Raw genomic sequence first — 18,350 nt, forward strand, 5'->3', positions numbered from 1 at the left:
ACACACACAATTCCTTCATCAGAAGCAGATTTTATTGGTTTTCTTTGGCAATATAAAACCCCAGTAAATCATCACATAGATTTAAGAGCATCCATATTTAGTTGGTCCCGGTCTGAGTTCAGAGGTCACTGTTGTAGTAGATGGCATCAGGTGTGACCTGTTTCTCTGGTGGCACTTTTAAGAGGGGAAACTTTGTCCTCACACACATCACAACTTTCTACCTGGTACACTCAGGACAGCTGTGTTTATCCTCCTAACCTTTCTCAATCACAATCACTCATTCTCTGGTCCCCAGTCTGTCAAATTGACACATTCCAGTCTGTCAGAGGGAGCAGGCCTCTCCTCTCCAGCAGGGTTCAGACCAGGACACAGTCTTGACATTTACTGCTGTTTATACCTCCCTCTCTCTTCTCTCCCTCCTCCCTCTGTTAATGAGCTGTATACTCTAAGCAGAGCAGCAGACTCAGATCAACACAGAGACAAACATCAATAAGTTCATGAGAGAGAGATGGGTGACTGCTCGACCCAGGCAGTGTCTGGCTTTGGCACTGAGTGTGTATTTGATAAAGACTGAGGGTAGTTAAGACAGTCTGTCCAAGAAACACAGTATAATAACATGACTTTAAAACTACCATCTCTCCGTCTGTACTAAAAGGCACCAAACAGCATGACTTATGTTACAAAACTAGGCAGGCTGTARTGTTTGCCACTAATAATGCACATCTTTTCATAATATATAATCATACACTTAAAGTAACTGTGCAGTGAAAGTTCTGTAATCTCATACCCAAATAATGTTGACTCATCCTATACTCGTATTTGTGGGCAAAATATTAATTGTAGAACAAAAAAACGTATCTCAAAATTTGCTGTTTCCTTAGAGGATGATGTCATCCTAAGGAGGATGAGCTGGCCAATCAGCGGTCTACTCGCATKAATATTTTTAAGATCAGTWTACGTCCACACCATTCCAACACAGAAAAGCTGCTTTTTAACATATTTTAAAGATTTTGGAAGGAAAACTATTTCATTTATATTGTAAAAATGTGTAGGTCATATTTAATAGAAATCTGGAAACACTGGACAGTTGCTTTAAAGTTTTAAATACAGAGCCAACAGACCCATCATATATACATACATCACACTCAACTAACACAGCATTCACACACCTCCCTTTCACACTCAGGTCCTTAACAAGGCTCTCCTACGATGTTTAAAAGTCTTATTGATTGGGTAGTGGTAGATCCCAGTGGCAGGCTTCTCTTCACAGTAGGCCTCTCCTCGGTCTATTGGCAGCGAGAAGGAGGAGGAGTTCCTTATTACCAGAGTAAAGAGACGCTCTAGCATGCGTCTGCAATGTAGTCGGGCAGTACCTGGACCAGTGTAGTCGGGCAGTACCTGGACCAGTGTAGTCGGGCAGTACCTGGACCAGTGTAGTCGGGCAGTACCTGGACCAGTGTAAGCTTCTGGAGGTCAGACGTCCCTTCACGACCAATCAGAGGTCACTTGTTCTTGTCCAGCGGTGGTTCTGGTTCTGTAGGGGGTGCAGTGAGCTGGTTCATCTGGGACTCTACTCTAGCTCTGCGTTTCTTCTGGACCAGGTTCCCCCCTGCAAACCCCAGAGCCCCCCCTCCAAGCGCTGCTGCCACCCCCGCTGCCTTGAACCCCACCAGTAGGCCCAGCGGCCCACCCAGCACCCCCCCTAACACTGCCCCCGCCACGGGTAACACTGCCAGCCTGTAGCCCACCGCCTGGAGAGAGGACAGAGGGATAGACGAGTCACTACATGCATTGACAGTCTAGGTTTCTTCACTTTTTATGCCAATAAAGATTCTTAAATTCAATTAAAAAGACAAGGAAATAAGAAGAAACTTTGCTTGGGACAAATCAACGCACATATAACACACACACTCGGGGGGGTTATTCCTTTGATGTTCTAAGACACACAGTAAGTGAGAAGTCTTCAGATCTACCTGGCCTTTCATGATCACACACACACAAATGTACACACACAAACAGCAACACATGCGCACACACCATCATCAAAGCTGTACACTTTAATTACCCACATTTAATAAAATGGGAGAAATGAGGTGTGTGTGTGTTTATTAATACTGTTATCTTCAGAGAGGAAGACGCTCCTTTAGACTGATGGCTGTAAATGAGTGACTCCTCTGAACATTCCGCCACACACACACTACCCCCTCCCACGGTTGATTAACAGATTAACAGTTAAATGGATCCAGTTCAAACGCCCTCCCACCCCCTCACCTCATGGCAGCGAAGGTCATTTTAATTAACCAGAGGTAAGTTGRAAGTTCAGAGTACAGGGTGTTGGTAAAGCAGGGGTGTGTGTAATGGCACCTGGCCTGATGACATAACACACACTGCTGTGTCTGACACCTCTTCTATGTACACACACTGCTTCTAAAGGCCTCAGCATGCTTCAGTTCGGCTGACRCCTAGCCCAACGAGTGTGCACGCATACTCCCTTAAAAGACCTGAAAAATGAGAAAAAAGCAGCAATAGTACTATTTGTCCATTTAGAGATGCCGTAGCCAGAATACACTTCCTCAAAATAGTCGGAATTAATCTAAAATAACTCAAGAAATCTGTCACTAATTATGACGCGGAGATCTTTGTTGCGGAATTTTACATCTAACTAAGATGTTTGGTGCGGTATTTCTTAATGAAAAAATGTGCATGAAAACGAGTCGTTTCTCATTGAATGACAACAAAGACTTTATTGAAGAATCCCTACTGTTGACCAATCACCGACGAAGGAGCGTAGACTTCGGCTTTGAACTTCAGTTGCCGAGCAGAAAAAACATTGTGCCCGAACAGCCCAAAAAAACTCAACCCAAAACGTCTAACCCAGACAACGCTGGGCCAATTGTGCGCCGCCCTATGGGACTCCCGATCACAGCCGGTTGTGATACAGTCCAGGATCGAACCAGGGTCTGTAGTAATGCCTTTAGCACTGCGATGCAGTCCCTTAGACCGCTGCGCCACTCAGGATCCCTTAACAGCACAGCCACACCCATACCCTAGAATATTCTGGACCTCAATGTGGGCTCAATCCCATTTCAACTTCACCAATTCAGGAAGTTGAACTGAGTTGAAGTTCCATTTAAAACATGGGGTGAGAGGTGGTACATTTACACTTAAATAGACCAAATGTTTTAATATTGTGATATTTTGGCTGCAACTAGAATCACAAACGGGTGTGTACGCGCAGCGTCTGTTCAGCCGTATAGAACTCACACGACATACCACACTGAGCTTGTAATATGTCTGTGGGTATTGAGCTGTCAGTCTGACTTTATTCTGAGGGTGTGTGTGTGTGTGTGTGTGTGTATTGAGCCAACAGTGGGAGGCCAAACGCTGCTCCTGAAGAGCTATTAAATAGCCCTTCATACCTCTCCTCCTGCACCCACACACACACCTTGCACTCTCCATTGACAACACCCCCTACTCAACCCCTCTCTCCATCACTGTACCTCTTAACCCCTCTCTCCCTCCCTCCATCACTGTACCTCTTAACCCCTCTCTCTCTCCCTCTATCACTGTACCTCTTAACCCCTCTCTCCCTCCCTCCATCACTATACCTCTAACCCCTCTCTCTCCACCATCACTGTACCTCTTAACCCTCTCTCCCTCCCATCCATCACTGTACTCTTAACCCCTCTCTCTCTCATCATCACTGTACCTCTTAACCCCTCTCTCCCTCCCTCCATCACTGTACCTCTTAACCCCTCTCTCCCTCCCATGACTGTACCTCTAACCCCTCTCTCCCTCCATCCATCACTGTACCTCTTAACCCCTCTCTCCCTCCTCTATCACTGTACTTCTTACCCCTCTCTCCCTCCTCCATCACTGTACCTCTTAACCCCTCTCTCTCCTCCTCCATCACTGTACTCTAACCCCTCTCTCCCTCCTCCATCACTGTACCTTTAACCCTCTCTCCATCACTGTACCTCTTAACCTCCTTCCTCCCTCCATCACTGTACCTCTTAACCCCTCTCTCCTCCCTCCATCACTGTACCTCTAACCCTCTCTCCCTCCCCCATCACTGTACCGCTTAACCCCTCTCTCCTTCCTCCATCAACTGTACCTCTTAACCCCTCTCCGCCTCTCTCCATCACTGTACTCTTAAACCCCTCTCTCCCTCCCTCCATCATGTACCTCTAACCCCTCTCTCCGTCCCCTATCACTGTACCTCTTAACCCTCTTCTCCCTCGTCCATCACTGTACCTCTTAACCCCTCTCTCTCTCCCTCTCATCACTGTACCTCTTAACCCCTCTCTCCATCACTGTACTCTTAACCCTCCTCTCCCTCCATCACTGTACCTCTTAACCCCTCTCCCTCCCCATCACTATACCTCTTAAACCCCTCTCTCCCTCCCCCTCCATCACTGTACCTCTTAACCCCTCTCTCCCTCCCTCCATCACTGTACTCTAACCCCTCTCCCTCCCTCTCTCTATCACTGTACCTCTTAACCCCTCTCTCCCTCCCTCCATCCCTGTACCTCTTAACCCTCTCTCTCTCCCTCTATCACTGTACCTCTTAACCCCTCTCTCCCTCCGTCCATCACTGTACCTCTTAACCCCTCTCTCTCTCCCTCATCACTGTACCTCTTAACCCTCTCTCTCTCCCTCTATCACTGTCCTCTTAACCCTCTCTCCCTCCGTCCATCACTGTACCTCTTAACCCTCTCTCCCTCCTCCATCACTGTACCTCTTAACCCCTCTCTCCATCACTGTACCTCTTACCCCTCTCTCTCCCCATCACTGTACCTCTAACCCCTCTCTCCATCACTGTACCTCTTAACCCCTCTCTCCCTCCTCCATCACTGTACCTCTTAACCCTCTCTCTCTCCCTCTATCACTGTACCTCTTAACCCTCTCTCCCTCCGTCCATCACTGTACCTCTAAACCCTCTCCTCTCTCCCCTCCATCACTGTACTCTTAACCCCTCTCTCTCTCCCTCCATCACTGTACCTCTTAACCCCTCTCTCCATACACTGTACCTCTTAACCCCTCTCTCCCATCCCATCACTGTACCTCTTAACCCTCTCTCCCTCCCTCCATCACTGTACCTCTTAACCCCTCTCTCTCTCCCTCTATCACTGTACCTCTTAACCCTCTCTCCCTCCGTCATCACTGTACCTCTTAACCCCTCTCTCTCCCTCCATCACTGTACCTCTTAACCCCTCTCTCCATCACTGTACCTCTTAACCCTCTCTCCCTGCTCCTCATGTACCTCTTAACCCCTCTCTCCCTCCCCATCACTATACCTCTAACCCCTCTCTCCTCCATCACTGTACCTCTTAACCCTCTCTTCCTCCCTCCATCACTGTACCTCTTAACCCCTCTCTCTCCTCCGTCCATCACTGTACCTCTTAACCCTCTCTCCCTCCCCCATCACTGTACCTCTTAACCCTCTCTCCCTCCCTCCATCACTGTACCTCTTAACCCCTCTCCCTCCCTCTCCTATCACTGTACCTCTTAACCCTCTCTCTCTCCTCCATCACTGTACCTCTTAACCCCTCTCTCTCTCCCTCCATCACTGTACCTCTTAACCCCTCTCTCCATCACTGTACCTCTTAACCCCTCTCTCTCCATCCATCACTGTCCCTCTTAACCCTCTCCCTCCCTCCCACTGTACCTCTTAACCCCTCTCTCTCTCCCTCTATCACTGTACCTCTTAACCCCTCTCTCCCTCCGTCCATCACTGTACCTCTTAACCCCTCTCTCTCTCCTCCATCACTGTACCTCTTAACCCCTCTCTCTCTCCTCTATCACTGTACTCTTACACCCTTCTCCCTCCGTCCATCACTGTACCTCTTAACCCTCTCTCCCTCCCCCTCCATCACTGTACCTCTTAACACCCCTCTCCATCACTGTGACCTCTTAACCCCTCTCTCCCTCCTCCATCACTGTACCTCTTAACCCCTCTCTCCCTCCCTCTCTCCATCACTGTACCTCTTAACCCTCTCTCCCTCCCTCCATCACTGTACCTATTAACCCCTCTCTCTCTCCCTCTATCACTGTACCTCTTAACCCCTCTCTCCTCCGTCCATCACTGTACCTCTTAACCCCTCTCTCTCTCCCTCCATCACTGTACCTCTTAACCCTCTTCTCTCCCTCTATCACTGTACCTCTTAACCCCTCTCTCCTCCGTCCATCACTGTACCTCTTAACCCCTCTCTCCCTCCCGTCATCACTGTACCTCTTAACCCCTCTCTCCCTCCCATCACTGTACTCTACCTCTCTCCCTCCTCCATCACTGTACCTCTTAACCCCTCTCTCCCTCCATCACTGTACCTCTTAACCCCTCTCTCCTCCCTCTATCACTGTCCTTAACCCCTCTCTCCCTCCCCATCACTGTACCTCTTAACCCTCTCTCTCTCCTCCATCACTGTACCTCTTAACCCCTCTCTCTCTCCTCTATCACTGCCTCTTAACCCTCTCTCCTCCCCATCACTGTACCTCTTAACCCCTCTCTCCTCTCCCTCTATCACTGTACCTCTTAACCCCTCTCCCTCCCCCATCACTGTACCTCTTAACCCCTCTCTCCCTCCCCCCATCACTGTACCTCTTAACCCCTCTCTCCCTCCCTCTATCACTGTAACTCTTAACCCTCTCTCCCTCCCCCCATCACTGTACCTCTTAACCCCTCTCTCCTCCCCCATCACTGTACCTCTTAACCCCTCTCTCCCTCCCTCTATCACTGTACATCTTAACCCTCTCTCTCCTCCCTCTATCACTGTACCTCTTACCTCCCTCCCTCCCTCCCTCCATCACTGTACCTCTTAACCCCTCTCTCCCTCCCCCCATCACTGTACCTCTTAACCCCTCTCTCCATCTATTCTCTCTATTTTTTTAATTGCAGCTTTCCTCCATATTCTGCTGGATCAATAGGGACAAACGTTGTAGAATGGCTGGGAGGCAAAGTGCCATCGATCTCCCAAACACCACACACACACACACGTGTACACGCTCACACGCACCTTCCCGAGGCTCCTGGTCCCCTCCTCCACGTTGGCTGCTGCTGTGTTGACGTTCTCCTCTATGCTGTCAATCTTCTCCTGCTGGGACTGACACACACACACACAGGGTTTATACACTGGAGACACACACCGCTGACTTGGTCCCTCTCGACACAGCAACACAGATGTGTGTGTGTCTGTATGTGGGGGGTGATGCAGGTGTAAAGTAGAAAAGGTAGGGTCTGGGGAAGATTATATTGGGGCAGGAGGGGGTCTGGGGAGATTATATTGGGGTAGGAATGGGTCTTGGGGGGGTTATATTGGGGCAGGGGGGGGGTCTGGGGGGGTTATTGTGAGGAGCTCATGAAATATTCAGAGTGGCAGCTGTCCCTCTCTCCCTGTGTGCTGGACACCATCCATCCTTCTCTCCTTCCTTATTGTAGTTGTTGTTGTTATATGTACATACTATATACATTTTATGGACATGGTACCTTTTTACATTAGCTACTTATTACATATGGATAGACAATATTCAGACAACAGGTATACATTTTCTGTAGCGGTTTCAGTCGTAACTATGATCAACCTGAGCTTTTTTAAGTCCCTCGTCTCTCTTACTGCCCCCTAACTCCCTCCCTCTCCCTTACTGCCCCCTAACTCCCTCCCTCTCCCTTACTGCCCCCTAACTCCCTCCCTCTCCCTTACTGCCCCCTAACTCCCTCCTCTCCTTTACAGTCCTCTCCCTCCCTCCATCATTCTCCTCTCCCTTAAGGTGTCCGCATGCTTCCCAGCCGTGCATATATTATGACGGCATTTTGTAACGCTTTTGTTAGTTTTGGTCTTCGGTGAGTGTTTTTCCGGCCGTGCTAACAAAACATTTTCTCCAGGCAAGCCGAAGTCGGTAGCCAAAGTCTACGCCCCTTCATCTGTGATTGGTCAACAGTAGGGATTCTCCAATAAAAATGTTTGATTGTTCATTCCAAAGGAACTGCACCCAAAACATTTCTTGGATGTAAAAATTGCCGACTAAGATCTGCTTGGTATTTTTCAAACAAAGGTCTTTTAAGGGATTTATGCGGAAAACACACTCGTTCTGAACCGAAGGGCGATGCTGAGCCTTTACCCTCGCGCTCAGTCCTCACCATCTCTCCCCCACTCTCCATGTTTCATTCAGTTTCCCATTTCTTTACCCTCCCTCCCTTTAAATCCAGATGTATTGGTATGGTTTGTTGGTGATGTGGAGCTTCTAAGGCTCCAGCCAGTGTACCAACTAGCGGGAGAGATGAGTGCTTCAGTCAGACACATAGAGTGTCTGCGATCTGATAACTCTCACTTGCGTGTTCTCTGTTAGGCCTCCGCTCTCTCCTCCCTCCTGCCTCCCTATCCTTCTCTCCTCTCCGCTCTCTCTCTCTCTCAAAACCACCAGGCAGGTGTACAGAACACCAACACCATCTAGCGTGGTTATACCCTGTGTTGAGAGGCTGAAGCTATTGGTCCCTTGAACGCACCAGTCGACACCCAGAGAGACCACAGCACTAAACATCTTTATGCTCTCTCTCAAAACGATACTCCTCCTCGTCTCGTCTCTCTCTCTCCCTCCCTAAATCTCTCTTCTCTTACACCTCTTTCTGCATCCTCTCTCACCATGTTTAGCCCTCCCTTTCCTCCCACTCTCCCTCCCTATCGCTCTTTCGTTCCCAGAGGATAGACGTGATAATCGGAGTCGTCTGTTTTTCCTCCTGGCCCACCATACGCCCTGTTTGCCTGGGTTCTCTCCCACGGCACTCTGCCTCTTCTTCTCCCCATGGACACACAGCCCCTTCTCTCCTATCCTCTCTCGTCTCCCACCTCTCCCCTATGGCCCGTTTTTCTAATCCCCCTCCCCAGCAGTACACCTCTGCGAGCCCCACTCCCAGTTTAACCTGTGCTGTGACCTGCTCTCTAAGGAGCCCCAGCATGAATCCAACCAGACAGACAGACGCTAGGCTAGCTGTCGCTCACTACACTGTCTGTCAGTGCCCTCACTGCCCTGTGTGCTAACAGCATGGTTAGCGTAGCCGCAGCACGCTATCTGTGTTACGTAGCCCTGTCCCTGTCATTCATCCTGTCTCATTAGACATCAGAAAGGCATTGTCTGCTGACCTTGTCAGCACTCAATCACACACACACACACACACACACACAGTACATACAGTGCATTCGGAAAGTGTTCAGACCCCTTCTCTTTTTCAACATTTTGTTATGTTACAACCTTATTCTTAAACGGATTAAATTTTTTAAATTGTCGTCATCTATCTACACACAATACCCCATAATGACAAAATGAAAAGTTTTTTTATATATTTTTTGCTAATTTCATAAGTATTCAGCACCTTTGCTACGAGACTTGAAATTGAGCTCAGGTGCATCCTGTTTCCATTGATCATCCTTGAGATGTTTCTACATCTTGATTGGAGTCCACCTGTGGCAATTTCAATTGATTGGACATGATTTGAAAAGGCACACACCTGTCTGTATAAGGTCCCAGAGTTGACAGTGCATGTCAGATTAAAAACCAAGCCATGAGGTTGAAGAAATTGTCCGTACAGCCCCGAGACAGGATTGTGTCGAGGCACAGATCTGGGGAAGAGTACCGAAACATGTCTGCGGCATTGAAGATCCCAGTGGCCTCCATCATTCTTAAATRGAAGAAGTTTGGAACCACCAAGACTCTTCCTAGAGCTGGCCRTCCGGCCAGCCAGCCAACGTGAGCAATCGGGGGAGAAGGGCCTTGGTCAGGAAGGTGACCAAGAACCTGATGGTCACTCTGACAGAGCTCGAGAGTTCCTCTGTGAAGATGGGAGAACCTTCCAGAAGGACAACCATCTCTGCAGCACTCCACCAATCAGGCCTTTATGGTAGAGTGGCCAAACAGAAACCCCTCCGCAGGAAAAGGCACATGACAGCCCACCTGGAGTTTGCCACAAGCATTTCGTTACACTCGCAATAACATCTGCTAACCATGTATATGTGACCAATAAAATTGGATTTGATTTGAAAAGCACCTGAAGGACTCTCAGACCATGAGAAACAAGATTCTCTGGTCTGCTGAAACAAGATTGAACTCTTTGGCCTGAATGCCAAGCCTCATCTGGAGGAAACTTGGCACCATCCCTATGGTGAAGCATGGTGGTGACAGCATCATGCTGTGGGGATGTTTTTCAGCTACAGGGACTGGGAGACTAGTCAGGATTGAGGGAACGATAAACAGAGAAAAGTACAGAGAGATCCTTGATGAAAACCACACAGCCAAGACAACACAGGAGTGGCTTCGGGACAAGTCTCTGAATGTCCTTGAGTGGCCCAGCCAGAGCCCGGACTTGTACCCGATCGAACATCTCTGGAGAGACCTGAAAATAGCTGCGCAGCAACGCTCCCCATCTAACCTGATAGAGCTTGAGAGGATCTKYAGAGAAGAATGGAAGAAACTCCCCAAATAAAGGTGTGTCAAGCTTGTAGAGTCGTACCCTAGAAGACTTGAGGTTGTAATCGCTGCCAAWGGTGCTTCAACAAAGTACTAAACAAAGTATTCTTAAGGAAATGTGATATTTCAGTTTTTATTTGCAAAAATGTCTACAAAACAGTTTTTGCTTTGTCATTATGGGGTATTGTGTGTAGATTGATGAGGAAAACAATTGAATCAATTTTAGAATTAGGCTCCAACGTAACAAAATGTGGAAAAAGTCAAGGGGAATACATTCCGAATGCACTGTACATAGCATACTCACATGGACCAGCAGAGAGAACTCTGTCACCAAACCGCTAAGCTCCTTCAGGTCCTGACAAAACAAACTCATATTAACACAGCAACAATAACACACAAACAAAAACCTACTATATGACATATTAAAGACATTAATAAATATTATGATCTCTTAATCTACTATTAAGACAATTTGTGAATACAGTACAAGGGGCCCAAATATTCCCACCTCCTCCAGGGTGTCCCAGGACTCGGCAGCACTCTCGTTGAGGGGGATCACTGGGAGGAGGAGCTGCGTTTGATTGACAGGAGGGGGCTCCCTGCCCACATCATCACCATGGGAACCATCTAATGGACAAGGTCAGTGAGAACCAGAGTGACCAACTTTACATCTGGACATGTTACTGCTTCTGAAATTCTCAAATTCATAATGAGCATTTAGATGATTTATTAGTTGGTTTATTGGTCAATAAAGGAAGAGCTAACATGGCTGCCATAGAATGGAATAAACTGATGTATTGAATAGAGGGGAAGGGGGCGGTGTTACCTGTGGATGAGTGATCTGGGGGGCGTGGTGCCTGTGGMAGAGGGGCGGGKTTAGAATGCAGCAGTAGGAAGTCTTGCGCGGCAGCAGATGCTCGGTCTCTGATTGGCTGAACCAGCCTCTCCAGGGCGGGGCCGTCCTCCGGGCGGACACGTCCACACAGCTTCTCCATCTCTCTAACATTAGCCCTCAACTGCTACAGAGAGGGAGAGTGAGAGAGAGGTTCAACAAGTAGTTCAACTTCCCAACAGATAGATTAAAAAAAGAGGCACGAGAGAGAAGTACACCCTCATACAGATAGACAGGTTCCAGTGTCTCTGCTGGGAGGAGGAGTGAGAAGGGGGAAGTAGGAGGGTGTCAGATCGCCTCCCCTGGTTGTACCCATCAGCCCCAGGGCAGATCAGAGCAGGGGTCAGGAGGTTATGACCAATAGATGCTCCCACGCTAATTAGACATGATGAATAAACATACACACACAGCTGCAGACTGGATTAGCATTGAGCCGCTATGGCCACGGGGAGACACACCTGTCAGAACGCTAAAGACCTGTTAGCATATGCTTCACAGATAACACACACACACACAGAGACACTCACACACACACACACAAAGAACACAACACAAAGATCAACAATAAGAACATTAACAGGTGAATGAACTCGCTGAGATGCTGGAGAAGGTTGGTTAAAACCTCTTAAATGTAATCTACTTAATCCCCTAAAGTCATTATTTACCATGAGAGGGCCATAAACAATAACTAGTAATGCTGCAAACTCTAAGGTTCAATTGTCACCTTTCTGGTAAAACAGTTAGACTGGTGAGGTATAGTCACTTTTCAAGACACACGATCAAGTACACAGCACAAACATGATACAAATATGTTATATGATGGATATCCTATAACTAAACTGTATAAATAAGGCTTKAAATGACTTATTTGTTCTAAATATCAAGTAYCATCAATTTATAAAACGACTAACTATAAGATTTCTGTATAATACATATTTGTATAGTTATTGTTAGAGAAAATGGGCAGATTTTCTAAAGGTCTCTTGATCAAAACGTCTGCCCCCACCACCGTGAATATTTCCTGAACTCGTTAGGCTTTTCATCTCATATAAATAGTGTCCGTCTATCACAAACAGGAAGTGGGTTTTGTTTCAAATCTATTCATTATTTTAGACTACTGGCTATAAATCGATCTGAATGTGGTACAGTGATGAAACCACTCCCCCTCGCTGCATTACGGTGTAAGGATTCCAGGCATATGCTGCTTCATACAGGCAGAAGAGACATACTACTGTGTCTGTAAGAATCAGGGCTACTGCTCAATGCAAGCCAACTCGATCGATTTATAAGCAAACATTTCAGTCAGAACCGGTATCAGAACCACGCAGGTCCCCTAAACAGGGGACTTTACATCGAAAAGGATTTATTAAAAATCAGTAATTTTTGGGGGCAAAAGGCGTTTACAGAACTAAGGACTACTGATTGAAAGGTGTGTAGGAGTGTGTAACTGGTCCATATTTGTGTGTTTTCAGGCTGTTGTGGTCTCTGGGGGGAAGGGGATATGGAGGGGGGGGCCCCTGAGACCGCTGTTTGCTAGTCAGTCACTCAGCCAGCGGAGTGTGTGTGTGTGACTGTGTGTGTCAGCCAGTCACTCTCAGCACCAGCGGCGTTGTGTGTGACTGTGTGTGTCAGCCAGTCAGCTCAGCAGCCACGGAAGTGTGTGTGTGACTGTGTGTGTCAGCCAGTCAGTCAGTCAGCCAGCGGAAGTGTGTGTGTGACTGTGTGTGTCAGCCAGTCAGTCAGTCAGAGCGAGTGTGTGTGTGACTGTGTGTGTCAGCCAGTCAGCCATCAGCCACGGATGTGTGTGTGACTGTGTGTGTCTCAGCCAGTACAGTCAGCCAGCGGAAGTGTGTGTGTGACTGTGTGTGTCAGCCAGTCAGTCAGTCCAGCCAGCGGAGTGTGTGTGTGACTGTGTGTGTCAGCCAGTCAGTCAGTCGCCAGCAGGAGTTGTGTGTGTGACTGTGTGTGTCAGCCAGCAGCCAGTCAGCCAGCGGAGTGTGTGTGTGACTGTGTGTGTCACAGTCAGCAGTCAGCCAGGAGTGGTGTTGACTGGTGTGTTCAGCCAGTCGTCAGTCAGCCAGCGAGAGTGTTGTGTGACTGTGTGTGTCAGCCAGTCAAGCAGTCAGCCAGCGGAGTGATGTGTGTGACTGTGTGTGTCAGCCAGTCACAGTCAGCCAGCGGATGTTGTGTGGACTGTGTGGTCAAGCAGTCGTCAGTCAGCCAGCGGAGTTGTGTGACTGTGTGGTCAGCCAGTCAGCCAGTCCCAGCGGAGATGTTTGTGACTTGTGTGTGTCAGACCAGTCAGTCAGTCAGCCAGCGGAGTGTGGTTGATCGTGTGGTCAGCCAGTCAGTCAGTCAGCCAGCGGAGTGTGTGTGTGACTGTGTGTGTCAGCCAGCAGTCAGTCACCAGCGGAGTGTGTGTGTGACTGTGTGTGTCAGCCAGTCAAGGCCACCACGGTTCAGGGGCCCAGCGGATGTGTGTGTGACTGTGTGTTTCAGCCAGTCAGCCAGTCAGCCAAGCGGTGTGTGTGTGACTGTGTGTGTCAGCCAGTCAGTCAGTCAGCCAGCGAGTGTGTGTGTGACTGTGTGTGTCAGCCAGTCAGCCAGTCAGCAGCGGGTGTGTGTGTGTGACTGTGTGTGTCAGCCAGTCAGCCAGTCACCAGCGGAGTGTGTGTGTACTGTGTGTGTCAGCCAGTCAGCCGTGAGGATGTGTGTGACTGTGTGTGTCAGCCAGTCAGTCATCAGCCAGCGAGTGTGTGTGTGACTGTGTGTGTCAGCCAGTCAGTCAGTCAGCCAGCGGAGTGTGTGTTGACTGTGTGGTTCAGCCATCAGTCAGTCAGCCAGCGAGTGTGTGTGTGACTGTGTGTGTCAGCCAGTCAGTCAGTCAGACGGAGTGGTGTTGTACTGTTGTTGTCAGCCAGTCAGCCAGTCAGCCAGCAGGAGTGGTGTGTGACTGTGTGTGTCAGCCAGTCAGCCAGTCAGCCAGCGGAGTGTGTGTGTGACTGTGTGGTCAGCCAGTCAGTCAGTCAGCCAGCGGAGTGTGTGTGTGACTGTGTGTTCAGCCAGTCAGTCAGTCAGCCAGCGGAGTGTGTGTGTGACTGTGTGTGTCAGCCAGTCAGCCAGTCAGCCAGCGGAGTGTGTGTGTGACTGTGTGTTGTCAGCCAGCAGTCAGTCAGCCAGCGGAGTGTGTGTGTGACTGTGTGTCAGCAGGCAGCCAGTCAGCCAGCAGTAGGTCGTGTGATGTGTGTGTCAGCAGTCAGCCAGTCAGCAGCGATGGTGTGTGACTTGTGTGTCAGCAGTCGTCAGCCAGGGTGTGTGTGTGGACTGGTGTGTCAGCCCTAGCTGCAGTCAAGCCAGCGAGGTGTGTGTGACTGACTGTGTGTCAGCCAGTCAGTCAGTCACGCCAGCGGAGGTGTGTGTGACTTGTGTGTCAGCCAGTCAGTCAGCTCAGCAGCGGAGTGTGTGTGTGACTGTGTGTGGCAGCCAGGCAGTCAGTCAGCCGGAGTGTGTGTGTGACTGTGTGTGTCAGCCAGTCAGTCAGTCAGCCAGCGGAGTGTGTGTGGACTGTGTGTGTCAGCCAGTCAGCCAGTCAGCCCGCGGAGTGTGTGTGGACTGTGGTGTCAGCCAGTCCATCAGCCAGCGGAGTGTGTGTGTGACTGTGTGTGTCAGCCAGTCAGTCAGTCAGCCAGCGGAGTGTGTGTGATGTGTGTGTCAGTCAGTCACTCAGTCAGCAGGAGGGTGTGTGTGACTGTGTGTGTCAGTCCAGTCAGTCACGTCAGCCAGCGGAGTGTGTGTGTGACTGTGTTGTCAGCCAGTCAGTCAGTCAGCCAGCGGAGTGTGTGTGACTGTGTGTTGGCCAGTCAGCAGTCAGCAGCGAGTGTGTGTGTGACTGTGTGTGTCAGCAGTCAGTCAGCAGCGCAGTGTGGTGTGACTGTGGTGTCAGACGTCAGTTCAGTCAGCAGGAGTGTGTGTGACTGTGTGTGTCAGCATCAGTCAGCGCAGCGGAGTGTGTGTGTTGACTGTTGTGTGTCAGCCAGTCAGTCCAGTCACCAGCGGAGTGTGTGTGTACTGTGTGTGTCAGCCAGTCAGCCAGTCAGCCAGCGGAGTGTGTGTGTGAAAACGTGTAGATGTCAGCAGAAATCAGTCAGTCAGCCAGCGAGAAGATAGTGTGTATAGAACGTGTTGTGTTGTCCAGCAGTCACAGCAACCAGCACGGAGTGTGTGTGTGACGTGTGTGTCATTCAGTCAGTCAGTCAGCCAGCGGAGTTGTGTGATGTACTGTCGTGTTGTCAGCCAGTCAGCCAGCGGTGTGTGTGTGACTGTTGTGTGTCAGCCAGTCAGCCAGTCACCAGCAGTGTGTGTGTGACTGTGTGTGTCAGCCAGTCAAGCCCAGTCGGAAAGTGTGTATGGTCGTGACGTGTGGTCAGCCAGCATCAGTCTGCCAGTCATCAGTCAGCCAGTCAGTCATGGGCAGAACAGCACGTGAAGCAGGCAGACTCCATCACTCTTACAGACAAACACCACAGAAAAACCAGTGGAGGAAGTGAAACCAGTCACAGTTGTTAAATAGGCCTGCCACACCAACACACAGAAACACCGAGGAAGAAAGTGAAACAGTCACAAGTTGTAAATAGCCACTGCCCACCAAACACACAGGAACACCATGAGAAAGTGAAACCAGTCACAATTGTTAAATAGGCCCTGCCACACCAAACACACAGTAACACCAGGAGAAAGTGAAACCAGGCAACACGTTGTTAAATAGGCCCTGCCACAACCAACACACACATAACACCGGAGAAGATAACAGTGACATAATGTAAAGTGAGCTCACACCACCAACACCACAGTTAACACCAGAGAGAAGTGAAACCAGGCACAAGTTTGTTAAATGGCCTGGGCACACCCAACACACACATAAACACCAGGGGAGAAAGTGAACCAGGCACACTGTTAAAAGGCCCTGCACACCAACACACCAAGTAAACACCAGGGAGAAGTGAACCAGCACATGTTGTTAAATAGGCCCTGCCACACAACACACACCAGTAAACACCGGGAGAGTGAAACAGGCACACTTTGTTAAATAGGCCCTCCACACGCAACACACAACAGTAAACACCAGGGAGAAAGTGAAACCAGGCAACGTATGTTAAATAGGCCCTGCCACACCACACACACACAGTAAACACCAGCGGAGAAAGTGAACCAGGCACACGTGTAAATAGGCCCTGTGACACACAACGCGTTACGAAACGAACAGCATTCGTACATATTGTTCGACTCATAAGTCTAGAGGGTCTTAGGCAGTTAACTGTCTGTAACCTGATTTGACGGGTTGTTCTGAGGTGAAATCAGTGTATGCGTCTAGGTGTGAATTATGTATCCAGGAGCAGCTACCTTACCGTAGTCCAGGGCCAGCTCCGTCTTCACCTCTTGTCGCGGTCCAGGGTATTACCTTGTTAGATGTGACCTAAACAGAAATATGTTCAGAAGGCATAAAAATAGCAAAAGCTACAGCCAAACTAAAAGACCCAAAACAAACCAGCAGGCTCTCCGAGCTGGTACTCTGATGACGATCACCCTAATTGACAGCACTCCCGAATGTGCTTATAACACACCTGATAAGGTTGCTTCGCCCCCTGGGGAATGGAGTGTGGAAGTGATCTGTAGTCGTTCTCTCATACTACTAACTATTCCCTCAAAGGGATGAGAGCCAGAGAGGGGTCTATAATCATATTCACAGTTAGGAGAAAGGGATGAATAGATGAGTGATGGCATGAAAATAGAGGGTGCAGAACAGAAATACAAAAGCAAAGGAGCCCACTCCTGCTGAGACTTCACTTCTGCTAAGAGAGTGGGTGCAAGAAAGCTCTCTCTCTCACTCTCTCAGGCTCTATCGTGCTGCATTCCTTGCTGTACTCACCCATCTTGCAGCTTCCTTAACACACCCCCCAGCAGACAGAAAACAAACACACCACGCCACACAGGAAAGACTCCGCCCTCCCAGGTTGGGGAATGGATGCTGTTGTTGAGTGTGTGGTGTGGTGTGCGTGTGAGGAAGGAGGTGGAGGTGAATCCTTCACTTCCAGAGACATGGTGGTGTCATTGTGAAAACACACTGTGCAGCACTTTACACACCCACACCACAACACAACACACACACAGAACCTTTTAACAACACACACTCAATTTGACAGACACACTCCTGATTCCTGCAGGCACACAGCACACAGTCACTAATATGTTATACTCAGCACAAGGCAGTGTGCGTGTGTTAGTTTACACTGCACAGTGCGGCTGGCTTGTGTGCTCCTGATGAAGGGCATCCCATTGTCCACTATGCTGAACTGTAACACAATAACAAGCTCAGTTGCTCTCTCTTGTGTGGTTCTTCAGAACTTCAATGGTGTGATTGAGTTTGCGTGTGTATATATATGTGTTGTAGTTATTTTCGTGTGTGTGTATATGTGTGTGTTACCTTCAGTATATTGCTGTGGTGTCTCTGTAGTCTTTCTTAGGTCTGTCGGCAGGGCTACTTTAGTGAACTTGTGGATCGGCCCTTCAAGACGCCTCAGCGTCAGCTTGCCCTCCTGATCTCTGACCCGGGTGGGTTCTCACACCTGCAACCATACACACCTGCTCCTCTTACTCAGCTACCTGGAAGACAGGAGGAGAGAGTGTTACATCAACATCAGTGTGCCAACACAACCACGTGACCTGTTTTACACACACACACACACACACACACACACACACACACAACACACACACACACACACACACACACACACACACACACACACACACCTCTCCTTGTAACCCAATGCCAAACACATCACAACATACCATTGTTGGCTAGTAGGGAGCTTTGCTGACTCCCTCTGTGCCCAAGGTTTGAATAACAGGGTCTCAGAGTCTGGCTCGAGCTGTTAGCTCGCTAACTAATGACGTTAAACGACAACATCCGGGAACAAATGAAAACAGAAAACTTTGCTTGTTC

The 18,350-nt window shown here is 49.1% G+C and overlaps 1 protein-coding gene across 1 annotated transcript; it reads right to left on the minus strand.

The window, feature by feature from the left end:
* Positions 1–10: 10 nt before the first annotated feature.
* Positions 11–17,689, minus strand: stx17 (syntaxin 17). The gene is made up of 6 exons (XM_024141726.2): positions 17,635–17,689; positions 11,282–11,474; positions 10,964–11,082; positions 10,760–10,810; positions 7,014–7,100; positions 11–1,751 (listed from the first exon to the last, which is right to left on the minus strand). The coding sequence occupies exons 1-6, from the start codon at positions 17,674–17,676 to the stop codon at positions 1,503–1,505; spliced, it is 741 nt and encodes a 246-aa protein (XP_023997494.2). The 5' UTR covers positions 17,677–17,689; the 3' UTR covers positions 11–1,502.
* Positions 17,690–18,350: the final 661 nt, after the last annotated feature.

The sequence above is a fragment of the Salvelinus sp. IW2-2015 genome, unplaced genomic scaffold (genome assembly GCF_002910315.2).
Source record: "Salvelinus sp. IW2-2015 unplaced genomic scaffold, ASM291031v2 Un_scaffold2686, whole genome shotgun sequence".
Classification (NCBI taxonomy): domain Eukaryota; kingdom Metazoa; phylum Chordata; class Actinopteri; order Salmoniformes; family Salmonidae; genus Salvelinus; species Salvelinus sp. IW2-2015.